At 42.7% G+C, this 19,267-nt stretch overlaps 1 protein-coding gene across 4 annotated transcripts in view; it reads right to left on the bottom strand.

The window, feature by feature from the left end:
• ATXN7 (ataxin 7) overlaps positions 1-19,267 on the bottom strand; it is a 122,682-nt gene that overhangs the window by 49,088 nt on the left and 54,327 nt on the right. Inside the window, exon 1 of one of the 4 annotated variants that reach the window (XM_033132244.1) lies at positions 2,716-2,993. The exons of the other annotated variants lie outside the window; for them this stretch is intronic. Coding sequence (XP_032988135.1) covers positions 2,716-2,869 — 154 coding nt within the window. The 5' untranslated portion in view covers positions 2,870-2,993. Of the gene's footprint in view, positions 1-2,715; positions 2,994-19,267 lie in introns of those variants that run through there. 4 annotated transcript variants of the gene reach the window in all.

Below are 19,267 nucleotides of genomic sequence, written 5' to 3'. Positions count from 1 at the left end.
TGCGGCAGGCTCACTGACCTGCCTTCTGTCCTCAGGCCCAGAGAGCTCGCTCACAGCTGGCTCGGCCTGGCTTCCCAGGATGCCCGCTGCCTTCTCACACGCCAAGTCTCTGCTCAGCCGCCATCTCTTTGAAGGGCTGCCCCTCTCCCTCCCCTATTAGTTACTCCTGTCACAGGTATTTTAAGCAGAGTGCCTAACAGTATGGGCCACTGAACACAATGTGACCTTGAGCTAGTGCTACACCCTCTTTGAACTTCAGTCTCTTCATTTGTCAGATGGTGATCGTACTTAATTCACTGAGCACTTTCGCAGGGCAGAAAGATGAAGAGCACTAATTCCTGCCTCAGAAGGCCCCAGGAAGCGCTCACTGCATGGCCCCCCAGCCTGTGAGACAGGAGTCATGCATTCTGTTGTACTGCTCAGGAAACTAAGGAACACAGACACTGAGACCGCACAGCTCCTAAGTGGCGGAGGCAAGGTGAGACCTGCCGGGCTCACAAGCCCAGCTAATTCCCAATATCCCCCCCAAACACTGCCAGAACCTGTCTCCTCCACGCCACTCCCCCCGCCAGTGCCGAGGTCAGGGCCTGATGGCCTCCACGCACCCCACACCCAGGACACCTCCTCAGAGGGCCTCAGTGTCGCCCACTTCAGCCCTCCTCGCTCTGCTGCTAAAGCCACCAGCCTACAAAGCTGTAACGCCCTTCCTCTCCTTGGACAGCTCTGCTGACTCCAGTGCGGCGTGGGCCCCTGACCTATGTCTCGGCAAGCAAGACCCTGAGTGCTCTGCTCCTCGCGTCGCTCCCGTCGGACTCAACCTGCTCCAGTTGCAAGACTGTCTGGGCCTTCTCAGAGCCTCCTGCTCTCCCACCATCCTACCTTCCAGCCAGCACAGTTCCTGCAGCACGAAAGCGTTTCCCTCTTCTTGCTGGAATCCTCACCATTCCAAAGAGCCAGCTCCAGTGCCCTCTCTGTGCTCTTACTCATCCCACCCAGAACTCCGTTACAGTCCGCCACTCACTGGCGTAGGATTTGTGGATGGGAACTTCTAAGTAGATACCTCTGAGCCCTGTCTGCAACAGTCTCCTTGCCGTACGTAGCCTGAGAAGTGAGCTCTCGCTGGGTGTCAGTGAAGCAATGTCTGGCGTCTAGAACTCTTTCAGAGCTTCCAGGTGCTCTCAGGATAAAAGCTAAGCTAAGAATCTCGACCTGGCCACGAGGCCTGGAACAGCCCAAACCTGCCTCTTTCCCACTGGCTCTCTGCGTCTGGCCTCTCCAGCCTTCGTTCGGTTCCCGGAGCACACGGTGCTCTCTCCTGTCATAGCGCCCTGCTGCTTGCTGTTCCCTCTGCCCAGAACTTTCTCCAGATCTTTACCTGGCTTGTTGCTTTACTTCAGTCTCAGCCTCAGTGTCACTTCCTTGGAGACTTGGCTAGGCAGTGCCCTGGCACACGCTGTCAGAGCACGGACGCAGCCTTGCCACACAGCACCAGCCGCATTTACAAGTACCCAACTAGCTATGTGAGTCTTAATCTCCTCCCACTAGACTGAGTTCCACGTCTGTCTTCTTTTCTGCTTTGACAGTGCTTAACAATGCCCAATGTGACTGACAGGAAGCAGCAAATCAATGTGTGTTAAATATTACTTGATGGCTAATAACTGAAGTATTCGATTAAGTCCCCGTGGTGCCATCATCAGCCAAGGTTAGAATTGTGCCTTTACGTCATTTAATAATATCTAGTCATCCACTGGACTTGGGTATGTCATGGTGACAGAAAAGTTCAAGGATGAGAATATCTCCCTTGAACATATGCTCCCATTCTAGGAGGTAGCTTCTGGTAAAACTTTTGTAGGTCTGATTCTCAAATATGCACACTGGCAAATTCTCTCTTGCTAGTGTGTGCAGAGCAGTGAGTAGTAAGAGCAAACCTGGAGTCAGACTCCTTGGATTCAAGCCCCATTCTCCCCTCTTTGTCCTCTTACTACCTATGCGAACATGGTTAAATTACTTACTCTCTCAACTTCAGTCTCCTCATCTATAAAACACAGCTAACAGGACCCACATTTCACAGTGTTATTGTGAGGATTAAATGAACTAATCCATAAAGAGCACTCAGTAAACGTTAACAAAATAAACAAAAACACCAAACATATAGCCACTGACATGTCTGCTGCAAGGGCCTCAGCTCTCACCAATTAGAGTTGCAGGAGACTGATACATACTGTAAGTCCTCACGTAACGTTGATAGTTTCTTGGAACTGTGGCAAAAGGACGTATAATGGAACGAATTTTACCAGAGGCTAACTGACATCAACAAGAGTTAAGTTCCTAGGGCATTTCATCAACGCTTTACCAAAATGACGCTGAAGGAAAGGATGTTATTCGAGGACCTGCTGTAGAGCAAACAGCAACTATTTTACAATGTGAGCTTAACTCTCAAGGGGTCTCGCGCTCCCCCTGCTCACCACTCACTCCTCCCTGGAAGCAGTGAGACGCATCGGAGAGCTGCGGGTGTTCTCTGCAGAGAGTCAGGGCCCACGCTTCAGAGTTTCAGCTCTACCCTGCAAGCCAGGGAGAGAGAGCCCAGCGTTTGAAGCAAGCAAGCCACATGATACAGAAAGTCACTCTGGCCTGAACGTGGATGCACTTCGCTAAGGGGGAGAGGGTGATCCTCAAGGGCTGATGCAAAAGTCAGAACGAGACAGAAGGAAGTACCTGTGTGATGAAGATGGGGGAAACCACGCTGGAGACATGCTCTGCAGGATCCTGCAAACAGCTCAGGAGACGGTGGATGGGGGTGAGGCAGAGGGCAGAAGCCAAAGATGGGTCTGCAGTTCCTTCCTTCCTCACTGCAGCTCAGAGGACACATGGATGGTGGGAGACACAGATGGAAGCACCTAGTCTGCCAAGGCAGAGCTTACTTACAGGCACAGCCTCTGGGGTCAGCCCTGCCACTGAGGAGCCTTTACCTCAGTTTCTCCTCTATTACTGGGTACAGTAATAGTACCACCCTCACACGGCTTGCTGGGAGGACTGCTGAATATATGTGAAATGCTTAGACAGTGCAAATGTGAGCTCGTTTTTTAAAAACCATTTTCCCCATCACTGTCTGCTCTGGTCTTGGACCTAAACAGTGGCCGTGCTTCCCTCCACCTATTCTAAACCTCCTAGGCCTAGTAACCAGTGATGTTGTTCAATCATAAATGTCACCTGGTGTGATTAAACCCCTCAGTGGTTCCCGCTGTAGTCAGAATGAAAAGCAATGCTTAGGAGGCCCTGCCTGACCTCTGCAAACTCAAGTCACAGCACTCGCCTCACACCTTCCACTCCAGAATTCTAATCCTGACAATACAGCAACACGCCAGTCACTTCCCCACTTCTGTTCCCTCTGGATGGAATGCTTTGCCTGCCTGGCTCCAGGTCTCAGCTTACTTTCTATCAGAAAGCCCTTCCCTGACAACCAATTTAAAGCAGGACCCAATCTCTTCATACAATTCTGTCTCACTCAGTAGTTATTTATCATTTGTGTTTTGGCTCTCTCCTCAGTAAGATACAATCGTCATGAGGGTTGGGGCCAGGTCTGCGTAACACCACAGCGCCTGACTCACAGCAGGTTCTCAACAAAAGAATTTCCTTAAGGCCTCTGGATCAGTCTTCTGAGTTCAAATCCCAATGCCATCGCTCATCAGGAGTGTCACCTTGGGCAAGTTCCTCTGTGTTGGATCCTCATCTGTAAAATGGGGATACTAGTAGCTACCTTAATAGGTAATTATGAGGATAAAGTTACTACACATAAAGCTCTTGTAACTATGTCTGGAACAGAGCCTGTGCTAGCTCTGCCTCACCTACTATAATTATTTCTATTTTTACTGTGTGTTACACTGGCCACTGCCTCTAATCTCTGCTGGTCTACAGCCACCACTTCCTGTAACACTATGTACTGAGTGCTTAGTCTGTGTCAGATATCACGGCAGTACTTCATATATATCATTCATTCACATACTGAATACCTATTATGCCTGGACAGTATTCTAGGTACTGGGTATATATCAGTGAACAAAAATCACAACAACTCTGAGAATACACATAACAAAAATAATACAAGTTTGCAATTACTGAGTACCTCCAAAGTTCCAGCTAAAGTACCAAGTATTAACATACTCATCTTCACAACACCACCTATCTCTCGGGGATGTTTTCCCCACTTTACAGATAAAGCAAGTGGGGCACAAGATTACCTGCTTTAAGTTACAGAGCCAGTCCACGTAGAGGCTGAGATTTGAGGGTAAACTACTCCTTTAAAGTACATGCTCTTCACCACCTCACTTTAACAAGACTTTCCACGCTCAGTGCCCTCCCTGCTTCTCCAAGAAGTCTCTACTCGTCTGCCTTGCTTAATCAAAGTCAACCAACACAGCGTACGCAACAGTGGACTTCTGTAGGCCACCTCTGGACTGTCTGCTTTCATTGCTCCTCAAAGGTTTCCTTCAATACTAGGACTCTCAGCCCCACTGGTGTCTGAAACACGTGTAAGGAACCTGCTGGACCTGGAAGGCTGGTCTGCACATAACCGGGCTTTTACTAGAGTCAGTCTCAAACTTGTTTCAAATGGTAACTTTCAATTATGGGTAATCAAAAGTAACACCAGGGGAGGCCGGACGGCTCAGTTGGTTAGAGCGAGCTCTCAATAACAAGGTTGCCGGTTCGATTCCCGCATGGGATGGTGGGCTGCACCCCCTGCAACTAAAGACTGGAAATGGCAACTGGATTTGGAGCTGAGCTGTGCCCTCCACAACCTGACTGAAGGACAACTACTTGGAGCGGATGGGCCCTGGAGAAACACACTGTTCCCCAATAAAATTTATTTAAAAAAAAAAAAAAAGCTCTCATAAAAAAAACCAAAACATCAATGACATAAAAAAATTTTAACTGCTATTAAACGAACTTTAACAACTGGGAAAGAATAAAATAGAACCTTATTTACACCCTCCACACACTTCAACCAAATTCATGTCCTTTGCTCCAATAAATAAAGGGAACTGGGCTTTCCCTTGACTATAAGATGTTATATGATGAAACCAAGCAGGGACAAAAAAAGGCCAATCATCAACCTGCTAAAACATATGTAGTTTGAGGCCCTGCAAACCAAAGTAGTCAATAAAAATGGGATTAAAAAAAGAAAACTGAGATGTTTCAAGTAAAAAAGCAACCAACCAAACACCAGAGGACTAAAGAGTTAGATAGAAGAAAATGGTCCTAATATTTATTAATCACTAACTACAAGTGGCCAACCTTACAGTGAATGACTCTCCATAGGTAAAAGCCCCAAGAGCTACTGCCACTGCTTGTTCTGAAATGGAGACACAGTACCTGGGACAGAACACAGGAGACAAACACCGAAATCCTAGGGAAACTGGGTTATGGAAGGCAGGCTGGGCTACAAAGGTGGCCAACGTGGCAGTACACATACAGGCTGCCTCATGTGTGCTCAAAATACTGTCAGCACTTGTGAGCTTTCAAGACAGAAATCAAGCCTGACATACTATGTGCCCTAAATCTGGAAATTCCACCCCAAATCCTTACTGGGTCTTCTCTGCATCACTACAATTCAGCTGAGCTTTTAGCCTATGGTCAAATGTGCACTAAGAGAGATTACCACTTCACTGGTCTCGTAACCTCAAGCAAGATACTTAACTGCTAGGCACTCAGTTTCTGCATTTAAAAAATGGAGAAAACAATGATATTTATTTCAGTTGACTGTTGGATTGAATGAGATTATTCATGTAAAATGCTTAACTTTGTCTAAACACAGTAAGCAGAGTTTATATAAGGACTCAGAAAAGCACAGTGTCAATTTTATTATCATTATTATTATGGTTATGGTTATAACCTCATGATTTTGTTAAGAATACCATTCCTTCTTTTGTTCAAAAGGCAGCCAACACAGTAATACCTTATCTGCCAGGTATCTTGTATGCAGGACACCCATGGCTCTCATAGAACTATGGGATGGCACTGCCTACTGACTTATCTTTATGTGTTTAAATGGTTAGCCTTATGCAGACCATAAAACAAACCTCAACAAGTTTAAAAGAACTGAAATCATATCAAGTATGTTCTCTGACCACAACAGAATTAAATTAGAAACCAGTAACGTAAAGATAACAAGAAAAATTCCAAACACTTGGAAACTAAGCAAGACACTTCAAATAACTCATAACCCAACTATGACAGTATTAGGTAGTATGAAAAATCACACTACCATAATAATTGATGCAGAAAAATGTATTCATGGTAAAAAAAAAAAAAAAAAAAAAAAAGAGCAAACCCCAGATAACTAGGAATAGAGGGAACTTCATTAACCTGACAAAGAACATTAACAAAAAAACCTAAACTAACTACATACTTCATGGCTAAAGTCTGCATGTTTCCCTCCTAAGATCCGGAACGAGGCAGAATATCCACTCTCACCACTGCTATTCAGCATAGTACTGAAGTTCTAGCCAGAAAGATAAGGCAAGAAAAGAAAAGAAAAGGCACAGATTTGAAAGACAGAAACAAAACTACTCCTATTTGCAAATGACCTGACGCATTATGTAGATAGAAAAGCACAAGGCATCTACAAAAAAAAACCCTCCTAAAATTTGTGACCACAGGACACAAACTTACCGTGGTCTTTTTGGGCCGCTATAACAAAATACCATAGACTTGGTGGCTTAGGCAAGGGCACTAATCCCATTCAGGAGGGCTCCACCCTCATGATCTAACCACTTCTCAAAGGCCCCAACATCCAAAAATCATCACATTAGGGATTAAGTTTCAACTCATAAATGCCGCGGGGCTGGGAGGGGAGGACACAATCAGTCTGTTTGTGGACACAAGGTCAACAAAAATCAATTGTCTTACTATACACCAGCAATGAACACGTGGAAATGAAAACATAAATGGCTAGACTTCAGTTGGCACGTCAAACGTTATTTGCTTTGTGTTACAACTGAGTAGTCAACAGCCGGGCGGCCGTGGTGAATACAGCGCACCAGAGATCTGTATCTTTCATAAGTACCTTAACGGGGCGTTATAAGTTGTAATTAGCTCTTATTTGTAAAGTTTCTAAGTATCTTACCAACGACATGCCCCAGAAGGTTCAGGACTTTTAATAGATAATGAACGTGGACTAAGTGTCTTAAGTTTGCTTCAGATGCCTCAAGACAGAGAGAAAAATGCTCTTTAGCTCTTCTATCTTAATGGTCACAATGAAAATCTGAATAAATCCAGCACAAAAATTTGAATTAGTAACATTAAAACTTCCCACAAAGTAAAGCCCAGGTCCAGATGACTTCACTGGTGAATTTTATTAAATGTATAAAGAATTAGCACCCGGCCTACACAAACTTTTCTAAACAATAGAAAAGGAGGGCATACTTCTCAACTTACTGAGCCCAGTACCCTAATACCAAAACCAAGGACATCACAAGAACTGAAAGCTACAGACTAATGTACTTAATATATATTATGCAATATATATTATTTCTACAACGTATATTAAATACACATTTTAACAATATACATTTGAGCAAATATGCTCAATATACATTTGATAGATAGATGGGTTTGGAAAAGCTTGGATTACTATATGAATAATTTCTCCAATATTGGTAATGTTATTAAAGTTTCAGGCCAGACTGTATGATGCACTATTTTCAGTGCTTCTCAAACATAGAAGTCACCTAGGAATCTTGTTAAAGAGCAGATTCTGAAATGGTAGATCTGGTTAGGGGCCCGAAATTCAGTAATTCTAACCAGGTTCTTGGTGATACAGAGGTCTGTGACCATTTTTTAAGCAGCAAGGCTTTATTTTAAGGATCAACATAGAATTGGGTACACCTTCTTTTTCACTGTTTTGGTATGTTGTGTTTCATTTTCATTAATTTCAAAGTATTCTCTAATTTGTAGTGATTTCTTCTTTGACCCATGGCTTACTTAGGAGTGTGTTGTTTAATTTCCACATTTGTGAATTTCCCAAATTTCCTTCCGTTGTTAATTTCTAATTTTACTCCACTGTGGTTAGAGAATGTACTTTGTACTTGTGTAATTTCAGTTTTTTTACACTTATTGAAGCTTACTTTATTTATTACAGCCTAATATGATCCTGGAGAATGTTTCATGTGCACTTGAGAAGAATGAGTCAGTATTCTGCTGTTGTTGATTAGGTCTAGTTGGTTTATGATTTTCAAGTCTCCTACATTTTTCTTGATCTTCTACCGGCAGTTGTATCAAGTCTTGAAAGTCAGTTATTGAAGTCTCCCACTATTATTGTTAAATTGTCACTCTCCTTTCAGTGTCAGTTGTTTGCTTTATGTATTTCAAAGCTTTGTTAGGTTAGGTTAGGCACATGTACCTTTATAATTGTTAATTCTTCCCGATAGACTCATTCATGATTTTAAAAATGTCCCCCTTTATCTATAATGACAATTTCTTTAAAAAACCTCTTTTGTCTGATATTTTTATAGCCAGATTTGCTCTCCTTTGACTACTGTTTGCATGGTATGTCTTTCCTATTAACTTTTAACATGTTTCTGACTTTGAATCTCAGATTATGTCGCTTGCTGATAGCACACATTGTTGGATCACGATCTTTTTGGAGCTATTCTGCTAACTTCTGCTTGCGAATTAGCGTTTAATCTATCTACATTTAATGTTAATTATTGATACAGTCGGATATATGGCTGTGATTTTGCTTTTTATTCTACGTGTATCTTTTTTTTGTTGTTCCTCTATTACTGCCTTAATTTGTGTTAAACTGATATATTCTAGTACACCTTTTTAATTCACCTTTTTCTCTTTTACTTTTATCTCCCTATTTTCTTAGCGGTTGTCCTGGAGATTACAATTAACATTTTAACTTCAAACAGTGTAATTTGAATAAAATCAACTTAATTTCAACAGTATATAAAATATTTGCTTTGATATGGCTCTATCTCATGCTTTGTTCCCTCTGCATGTGGGCTGTATTTGCTGTTTCTTTGCCTGTCTTGTAATTTTTTGTTGAAAACTGGACAATTTAAATAATACAATGTGGCAATTCTAGAAATCAGATCCACCTGTCATTTTTGTTGTTTAGTTATTTAACTTGGTAACTGTGTAAAGTCTGTACTCTTTGTTATGTTTGGTTAAGTCAGGTCGCTGCTTGGTTATCTAATTATTGGACAGGATTCCCTTAAATGTCTTGAACCAATACGTCTCCTACCCTTTGCTGAGGGGCTCTGTGTTTATGTTGGGGCATGCCTTCTATACTCTAACAAGTGGTTTACAACTCTGCTTTAGCCTTCACTTCCTGTTTGCATAGAGCCTCAAGGTCAGCCAGAGATGAGCAGTAAGGCCTTTTCAAGGTCATTCCTGGGCATGTGTACAGCCCTACCTACACATGTGGTTTTCTAGAAATATGCTGGAACTCTTTCAAGTCCCAGTTGACACCCAATGCTTCCTATTTAGTTTTTTCATTAGGCTCTTGTTAGCACCAACTGTTACCACCACCTCAGACACCTTCGATATTCAATAATTGCTGCTATTTTTTTTTTTTTGACAAACACCTTAGGAATAGAGCACAAAGTGAGCTATGAGTCAGCTCAAGCAGAGACAAGTTCTGAGACTGGAGCTTTTTAGGGAGCTACAAGACAATTCAAACAGAGAATTCTCTGGGGGCAGGGCTTTGCAGGACCTCCGAACCCAGTCTGTCCCCTCTGATAGCATCTACGCTGCTGTTTTTGATAGCTACCATAGTTGTGAGGCTGTTGGTTTTTAAGTTACTGTGGAGCTATGAGGGAGAGGGAAGGTTGAAATAGGGGAGACTGAAAACACCAGAGTTTGCTGTATTTACAGATTCAGCCATTTTTTTTGCATAAATTCTCAACAGATCCTGTAAGCCTTTAATTTTCAGAATTCTGAAAAAGTTAATTTTGACAATTCTTGCCAGTGTTCTCACTGCTTTCATAGAGGAGAAGATTTTTAGAGGTCCCCACTCTGCCATTTGAAAATGTTTACTGAAAGTATTTTAATGGAGGATAATATCATCAGGCTGTTTATTATTTTCAACACTCCTCAGACTGCAGTGTATAGAATGGAGATTCGTGGCCTGAAAGTAGAAGTGAGAAGGCCAGTTAGTTGCTGTTTGTAATAGTACAGGTGAGAGACATGGGGTAGCTTGGACTAGGAGATGGCAGAGAGAAAATTCAGGTATTTAAAAAGAATTCTTGATATGACTTGGTAATGGCCTGGATAGAAGGGTAGTGGTACAGAGATGATGCCACGTTTTCCATCCTGCAGAGCAGGATGGATGGGTGGTACCAGTTTCTGAGGAGGAATCCTGGAAGAATGCCAGGTCTGAGAATGAAGAACATATACCGGGACAAGTGAAAGCTAGATGCCCCTGAGATTTCCAAGAAGATACCAAGGAAGCCATCGTCTTGATGACTCTCCCCTAATTTTAGAACAGTGCTTTATAAATTAAATCCTAAGACATTATTTCCTCCATATGAAAAAAACAAAACAAAAAATAGGCAAGGCATATGTACTAAGTGTCCATAATTCAAAGTCATCCAGGAATTAGAAATATGGTTCCAAGAATGATGAAAACCATGCAGAAATATCTGAAACTTACTCACTGCTTATACTCAAGTGAATTAAAGCTTTCCCCAAAGGCAGCTTTATTTAAAGAGAAGTTACAATAAAAATAAAGATAAATCTTCCCTGTGTCTAAAAAGATTCTGTTGCACTCATACATATATGTCAATTTAATGTTGTTATTGCTGCCTGTGAAAAGAACTCAGACCAACCCGATTCATTCACGCTTCCACTCCTTCCACAAATACCCCCATGTCGCCTATTGGACAGCACTTGGTCAGACCTAGGAGACAGCTGGGAATAGATCAGAATAGGCCCCTGAAGTAGGAATTGGTTTTGTTTTGTTTTTTTTGTCTTAACACCAACTTCTCTGAATATTGAACTTTTTTAGTTCAGTAATCATTTCTGTTAAGCCTCGCTTCGTGCACAAAACTCACTTGTACAGCAGCCTTTTCTGGTTGGGTTTGAGGAAGGATAGATTTGTAAGGAAACACTATGGGGGGAAAGAGGAATGTTGACTGCTGGTAATCAATTTTACTCCTAATCTCTTTTAATGTTACAAAGGCCTTTTCTGTTTAAACAGATTAGGTACAGTTTATTACCGTTGGGAAATATTAAAGTATTTCAAGTTTGTTTAGACTGTTAGCTCATTTCTGTTTCAATAACTAGAAGACCTAACGGGTAATACTTTCACAAGAAAGTTTTATGCTTTCTCTTATCTCAGTTTTACTTCTTCAGACTCTGCAGTTTCACTCCTTGTCCTTCCAGGAGAAATGGGTCACCATACCTGAACAAGGTATTGAAGCTCACTTACCACAACCACATGCAAACAGCTGTGGCTGGCAGACAACAGCACCTCAGCCACATGTCAGTGATGCCTCAAGTTAAACACCCATTTCTCCCCACTTCTTTTGTCTGGTTGGTTTCTTTGGTGCTTTTAAAGTAAAAGGTGAGGCACATGTCTAAAGTACAATATTAAACAACAACAGCCACTGTGTCAAACATGATTGAGAATTTACTGGGCCAATGTGCTACAGTAATTTATAATCTTTATTTCATGCAATCCTTACAACAACCCTGCAGTACAGGTACTATTATTAGTCCACGTTTACAAATGAGGAAACAGGCGTGGAAAGATGAAGTAACTGGCCCAGATCACAAAGCTGGGAAGAGATGGATCTGGGGTGAAATGTCGCATCTAGTAGATGCCAGATCCTAGTCCCCAACCAGCACGCAATGACGTGTCACTGGTCACAAAGCTTCAATCCTTCTTCTAACAAGTATTTTCTAAGGTTCCTAGTACTGTCACCTCTCAGGAAGAGTAAACAAGAAATACAAAGATTTAAAGATTCCTTACAGAACTGAAACAGCTTCTTACATTATGAAAACCGTTTACTTTAAGGCTCTTGCCTGGGCAAAACTATTCACATACGTTAGTTTATACGTAATACTGCTTAAAATTCACCACTGGCCTAATACATCCCAATTACCCTAAATTACGGTGTATAAAAATTTATATTGGAAATTATTTTAGTGGGTGGGGGTGGGATCTAAATATGCTCAATTGAGGTACAAAGCATTCAACTGTATTTTACAAAGACTAACATGGCAATCCATATTTTCTTCCCCCTTCAACATATCAGAAATCACTTAAGACAACAGGGACAAAGAACTTTATGTGCTAAAAAAGGAAACCAACAGAAACTATACTTTCCCCCCCAACTAAGCCTTTGGTCTATTTTATTTTAGTTAACATATTTCTGTCCTCCCTCATTACAGGAAAACAGCTGACACACTGCCTTATTTACGTCTATGCTTATCAGTAATGACACGGCAATATCTCTGCAAACGGTTAATTAGTTTGTACCCCTATCTTCTGGCAGCCTGCCTACGCAACCGAACAGGAAAAATAATTACACTAGGTTAAAGCGGGAACATTTCCACTCTTCCTTCTGAGATTTCTTGTCGTGGGGCCCGTTGCCTTTCTTTAAATATGTTTCAGTTGTAGAACACTTGAAAATCAGATTTAGGTCATTAGAAGATGATAATGTTTCCATTCTTTACTATAGCATGAATATTCAATCAGGAAGGAAAGGGGCAGGCTGGAAAAGTGACCAACCAGTCAAAGGCACAAAGTATGGACTCAGTAGACTCATGGGTGAAGAAAAACCCAGCTCTGTTCCAAACTCAGTCTCCGGAGATACACATATTTCTGGCACTTCAAAGGGAAACACAAGAGTACTGTGATCAGCTTAAACCCATCGAACATACAATGAATGTGATAGCTTTCTGCACGACTAATGATTTTCATCTATCTAGATTTTGACAGTGGTGTTCCAGTTTAAGAAAGAATTCGGTTTAGTTTCTAAAGTCAGTTGAAATCATCCTTGAAATTTTCTGAGACACCACATGGAGCCTAAGTAGTAAGTCCTACACAGCCAGTCGTGTCCCTGATGTGAGAACAGACGGCCATTTCCACCAGAGGAAATAGCTGGCTTGTGTTTAGGGACCTTATTTTACAAATTCATATAATTAAACACCAGAATCACAGGGCAATGAGATGCTTACACTTTGAGATACTTGAGGGAACTGAGACCAAGTAAAGGACAAGGATATCAATACTCCACAATTATCTGTGTACTTACTATGTTCAAAATGCTCCTTCAGGATGCTGAAGAAACAGCAGTGAGCATAACCCTGTCCTCATGGAACTTACATCTTAGATGATTCACACTTCCCATTTCAAGCACATTTCAGGGCAATAATATACATTTAATAACTGGTAAAATTAGCCACACTATTTTCCTCTTGTGTGACATCACTTAGTATACTTTGCATAAGTTATAAGCACTTATGATGCAACCCTCCTGTAAAAGTTTGAGACACATATTTCTTGTCACCAGTATCAGAAAACTAGTTTGTACCACATACTCATCTCCACAGTGAGCAAAATGCAGTAAAATAACCATTCGATGACACTGCAGAAAGAGTAAAATAGGGACTACTGAAAAACGCACTGCTGGTACTGAATCATGTGAGAGACTGCACTGCTTTTCGTCCTGAGCTGAATGAAGGTCCAAAACCATACAAACGGCAGCTGAAGGCTATCCTAACAGAACACTGGAAAGTGCAGGCTGTTCAAATGTTTGAGACACTGTGCTGAGCGCTGGGAAAAAACAACGTGGTAAGACAGCTTTTGCCCATGGAGAGCTCCCAGGCCATTGTGAAAGCCCAAACAGTCACAGAAATCCCATGTTCTTTCATTTCAAAGCTGCCATCAAGTGTGTCAGTGTCAGCCTTTGGGGAAGAAGAATGTACCCTTCAACTTTACAATCCATTCAGATTTCAGAAATAATGAGACAAGAGAAAAACTGTGTCTTGGAATTAAAGACAAACAGTCAGAACCACTCTGGCACTTCCTAGATGCTGCTGTGCAACCTCAGAGAAACTTCGATGGAGAGAGAGTGCTCGTCCTTGGTAGCCACCCGAAAGATTTAGTTACTGCAGGGCCCTGAGAATCTCAACAGGGTCCTGCTCCTTGATGTGACGTCTAAGGAAGCAGCTAGCACTCTTTCAACTGCCTAACACCAGCAACACCAACATTCACTCATTCAGTCACACATTTATCAAGCGCCTCCCCTACGCAAACACTGAAGAATATTCCTACGTGCCAAGTACTGAGTGAGGGGCTTTACATACATTAAACTGGGGGCCACTATGGCCCTCCCCCCCAGGGGACATTGACAATATTTGGACACATTTTTACTTATAACAACTGAAGTGGTGCTACTGGCACCCCGTCGTAGAAGCCAGATGTGGCTAAACATCCTATAATGCACGGGACATTCCCCCACAACAAGAACTATCTGGCCCCAAATGTCAGGGACACTGACTTGAGAACCCTGCATTAATTAGAGCACCCTCGAAGGGCCCTACGGGGAAACGCTATTGGTACACGGCCACTTGTGAGGGGACTGAGGTTAGCAGGTGTTAAATAACTTGCCCAGGTCAGCAGGGAATGATGGAGCAGGGATTATCAGCCAGGAAATGCGGGGCTGCTCTGCAACACGCATCGACACCCTGCAACACTCCTGGTGTGATTACAGGAACCAAGAGAGGAAGTACTTAAAAACTGAGTCACCAGGACACAGACTCCTCATTTCACCCCCTTCCCTCAGTTCCCATTCAAAAGTGTTCCCTTCCTGCCTCTCCGACAGGCCATCACCTTCGCTCCCCCATCCCCGACTCGATCTCTGCAAAGAGATGTGCGAGGAGCTGTGTCTGATTTCTGACTTCTCCATCCATTGTTCAGTGGCTTGCATACACATAAACAAAAACAAAAACATCCCTGCTCCCCGAGAACCCAGAGAACCAAGCATTTCTTTCTCTTCGAGAATTGTCTTCCCAGAAGGGGCACAACTTCCGCACACAGTACACCAAAGAGGCCAGACTCAGTCACAGCCTCGGAGGAGGCAGGAACAAACAGGCTGTGGGAGAGGTGAGAGGCTGCCACCCGCGGGCAAATACCAAAGGACAGGACACAAGGGGGTCGTTGTCACACTCCCCATCTCGCGGAGAAATCAGTTTTTGGCCTCTCAGTACAAGTGTAAAATTGGCCATTAGCTGCAAAGGAATTAGGGCAACCAGTGATTTTGAAAATAAGGATGGACATTAGGAGTTTTACAAGTGCAAAATCTATAAATGAATCAACCACCCAACTTCCAGTTACTTTTTTTTGAAAACCGAGGGTTCTACTGTAAAATAAATATTTAAAAAAAAAAAAAATCAACTAGCCAATCCCTGCAATAGCTGCGTGTGAGGTGCCAAGTTCCCTTCAGTAGGAACCAGTACCCCCTCCCCAGAAAGGTTAACAAACCATTTTGCACAAGTTTATTTCAATACCCAATAAAGAATATAATTTCATCAAGTGGGATGTCAAAGGGGATTACCACAGTCACAGGGAAATTATATTTCCTCTTTTTGTAAAAGAAAAGTAGCTGAGACTACAGTCACTTAATACTATGTTCCTTATTCAACCCCAAATCCTGTTACAAGATGTACAGTTCAGTCATCGTGGAGTTTTTTCAAGGAAGCAGAAAACAGCTTTTGCCTTTGTTTGAGACTGTGGAGAACGGCTTGCAGAGTAGATAAGGAACGTCAACAATAAGGTGGCAAAAAATTGTACCCCAGATTTTGTGTGGATTAAAGAGCAAATATCCTAGGTACGTTGTGATTCTCAGATGAAGAACATTTTTGTCACCAGGAAGCCTATAATTAATTCTTCTTTTAAGAACACTTTGATGGTCAGACTGCAATTTCAATTCACAGGTCTCTGAGTTTCTATAGGACAGAAGACTGCAATTTCAACAGCCCAGAACTTAGGGAGTAGGAAAACGGGGAAAAAGCTGGATCTTGCCAGTTCCTTAGGGACAGACTCTAAGAGAAAGGAACTGTGCCCGTAGTTATCCACATCCTTTTCTGTCACCTGATGCACCTCTGATACTTGAAAAGCCTTTCTGGAGGGCATGCTGGCATTATCTACTTAAATATACCCTCCATTTGGCTGTTTATTTACAAAATAAACAGCTGACAACAATTTCACTAGTGATAAGAAACTGCAGCAGTGTTGGTAAAAGCAGCAAAAGTGCCAACAGCCTAAATATCCGTCCATAGAGGGTGAGTTTAAACAACCATAGTAATATTCATAATATAAAATACTACGCAATAGTCTAAAAAAACTTCGGCTGATCTATAGGTGATGACCCGTGAAGATCTCTTTATGGCTAAACACGAAAAGCACACTGCCAGACAGAAAGCTGGACCAGAGGCCAGGGAGGCTGCCTGCAAGAACTAGAAATATCGAAGACTGCACCTGAGAGATGAATGTTAATTTTCCTTCTGTTCGGGAAAGGGGTTAGGGGGGAATACGGAGCAGGAGAGGAGGCAGGTGTTGGGGAAAGGGGCCACTGTCCCTGCATGGAGACGGCACATAACCTGAAAGGAAGAGATAAGGGGCTGTGGTGGCCGTGGGCAAACGGCACCTCTCCAGCCACAGTGAGTATCTGTAGTTTTGCTCTAAGGACAGTGGGGAGCAGCAAAGTCAGTTAAGCAAGAGCAGTCATTTAAGCAATATTTGTTATTTACTGTTAGATGTGAGTTTCAGAAAGAACACCCTGCTAACTCATGTCCTAAAATCTATCACTCACTTGTCCTTACTTTATAGACAGGTTCAGTTATAAAACTGCAGGTAGAATTGAACTTTTTATCTACCGATCGAAAGGATGCAAGTCCACAAGGTATCACTAATGACCAAAAACGGCTGTCGTCTCAGTGGGGCCCAATTATGACTCTTAATCCTTAAAGCAGCCAGAATACTGTTACCAATGAAAATTAAACAATATTGTGTGAAAGCATTAATTAAGCAAACCAAAAACTTAAACCAAACAAGAAATTTTAAAAAAATGATCCTGAATATGGAACTTGAACAGCAACAAAAAAACTGTTTTAAGTACAAATAAAAGAATACTGGAGACTCGCTGCGCTCTGTAGAAAGACGCCGCTATGCTCCTAGGTGGTGCCGAACACTGCGGGGTCACGAGGCCCTTGGACATTTGTTGAACAGTGTATTTTCTCCCCTAGGAGACTGTACTTATGCAAATAACATTTGCATGCGGCCATGAAGGGGTTCAAGGACCTCCCTTTGCTTACATAAATAAACCCAGTTTGAGAACCCCGATTTCAAAGTCTATGCATTAGTTCTTCATGCGTCTACCTCCACTTCTGCACTTAAAGCTTTTCTTTCCTTGGACACAGGTTTATCACAGTCACAATTTACATCTGTCACCCACGTGATGTGAGATGGGGGACATTGAAGAGAGCAGGATTTAACGTGAACTCTTTTACTGAAGTAAGAGTTAGACGGGTAGGGAGCAATTTAAAAAGGGCATAGGTACACAAAAAAAGACAACCGAAATCAGAAGAAATACAGCCAAGAGCGTTGAAAACAAAGCAAAAAGAGAGAGAAAGAGAGAGCGAGCATGCGTGCTGGCAATGATGTGCCTTCTTTCTGAAGAGAAGGCAAGAAAGGCCTTGAGGGAAAGGGAACGCTGGGTCAGTCAGGGCCTCCCAGGCCAGGGATCTGCTTGTTTCTGCAGCGAGACAAAGCCCAGGAGCGCCCTGTCTGGTCTTCAGGGCTCTTCCTTCCTGACACCCTGTAAGCATTGATTCCACCCACCGGTATCCACAGCTATTGTTCACAAAACCTTTATCAGAGCTAAGTTACAATTTTGAGTCATTAGGCGTCATGCTTTCCCCTCCACTTTCTCGGGGGGTGCTTACAAGTAAGAGGATCATCAATGGAAACAAGAAGTGAGAACTTCCACTACTGCACATGCCACCGATTCCCGCTTTAAGGTACCTCTTCTAGACTCTTCTGTACTGCACTTTAATTCCTTAGTAATTCTCTGAAAACAGCTCTGCTCTCCCGCGCCCTACACGGTATCAATAACTATATGTAATAAAATCAACACACAAGCAAGCTTTTACTATGGCTCCACCTGCCCAGTGTCTTAAAACTTGGTACCCAAATCCTTAAGCAATGGGGGTATGTTAGGACACATCCCAAATTTTAAACTGTGGGATTTCAAAAAGGTCAGTTGGCTGTCCTTCCACTGTGGCTCCTGTCTTCATTTGACAGTGCCCAGATATAGACAATAATTATGGCACCGGCCTTCCAGGGAGAGCGGGGCAGGGGCTGCACACCAAGGATCTTATTAGGAGATATTCTCATCAGGCAAATTAAGAACTTCAGTGATGATGCCAAACCAACCACTTGCAAGACATACTCCCTAATTACTTTTTCATAAAACTGACAGCACTTAAAATTTCCTGGGCATTTGGAAATAAAAGTAAAAACTTATCTTTTAAAATGGAAGGAAAAGCTGTCTCTGAACAGGGGCTGCTAAATCTTACCAAACACACGCATTAAAGCCTGACCTCTCAAAGTAATCAGCACTACTGGAAAACCATTAAAATATACATTAAGACCTATTTGTCCCATTAAAAAAAAAACACAAATTATGTCCAATTTAGTCATAACCATTTAAAACCCCCGATTCCTGCGGAAAGCTATTGAGCAGGGGAGTCCCAGGTCCTGTGGACGGACGGACGGGGAGGGAGCCTTTCAATCATCTCTCCACCGCTTGTCAGCTGCTTCACTGACAACAGGCCATGTGAGCCCACTGTGTGCCGTGCAAGACAGGACGCTGGGAGGGGCGGGCCTGGCCTTCAATCAAACTCCCCTTTGCCCTGTGCCAGTCCTGTCACAAGTAGGCAACACCACAGCAATGCAAAATGATCAAAGCAAAGGCAAACACCTGATGGAGCTTTGCTGTTGTAACCTCTCTCACTGTTGGGAGGCACCACCATCAAGACAAGCAAGGAGGGGATGGGATGGGAAGGGGGGGACCATGACAGGTCAGATCAATCAATTTAGTTACTTAATATCAACCAGAACATGGTTTGGGAGTAAGAGTACAAATTAATGACTTCAATCTTCAAAAGAAAGACGCCTGGATCATCTCTGCATTACAAAGTATCTCCGTGCGTTATCATAAAAGGTTGTTGCTGTGTTTATCTTCTCAGCTGT

The sequence above is a fragment of the Rhinolophus ferrumequinum genome, chromosome 17, assembly GCF_004115265.2.
Source record: "Rhinolophus ferrumequinum isolate MPI-CBG mRhiFer1 chromosome 17, mRhiFer1_v1.p, whole genome shotgun sequence".
NCBI classification, from domain to species: Eukaryota; Metazoa; Chordata; class Mammalia; order Chiroptera; family Rhinolophidae; genus Rhinolophus; species Rhinolophus ferrumequinum.
The sequence above is the reverse complement of the archived record's forward strand: the minus strand, read 5'-3'. Positions and strand labels throughout refer to the sequence as shown.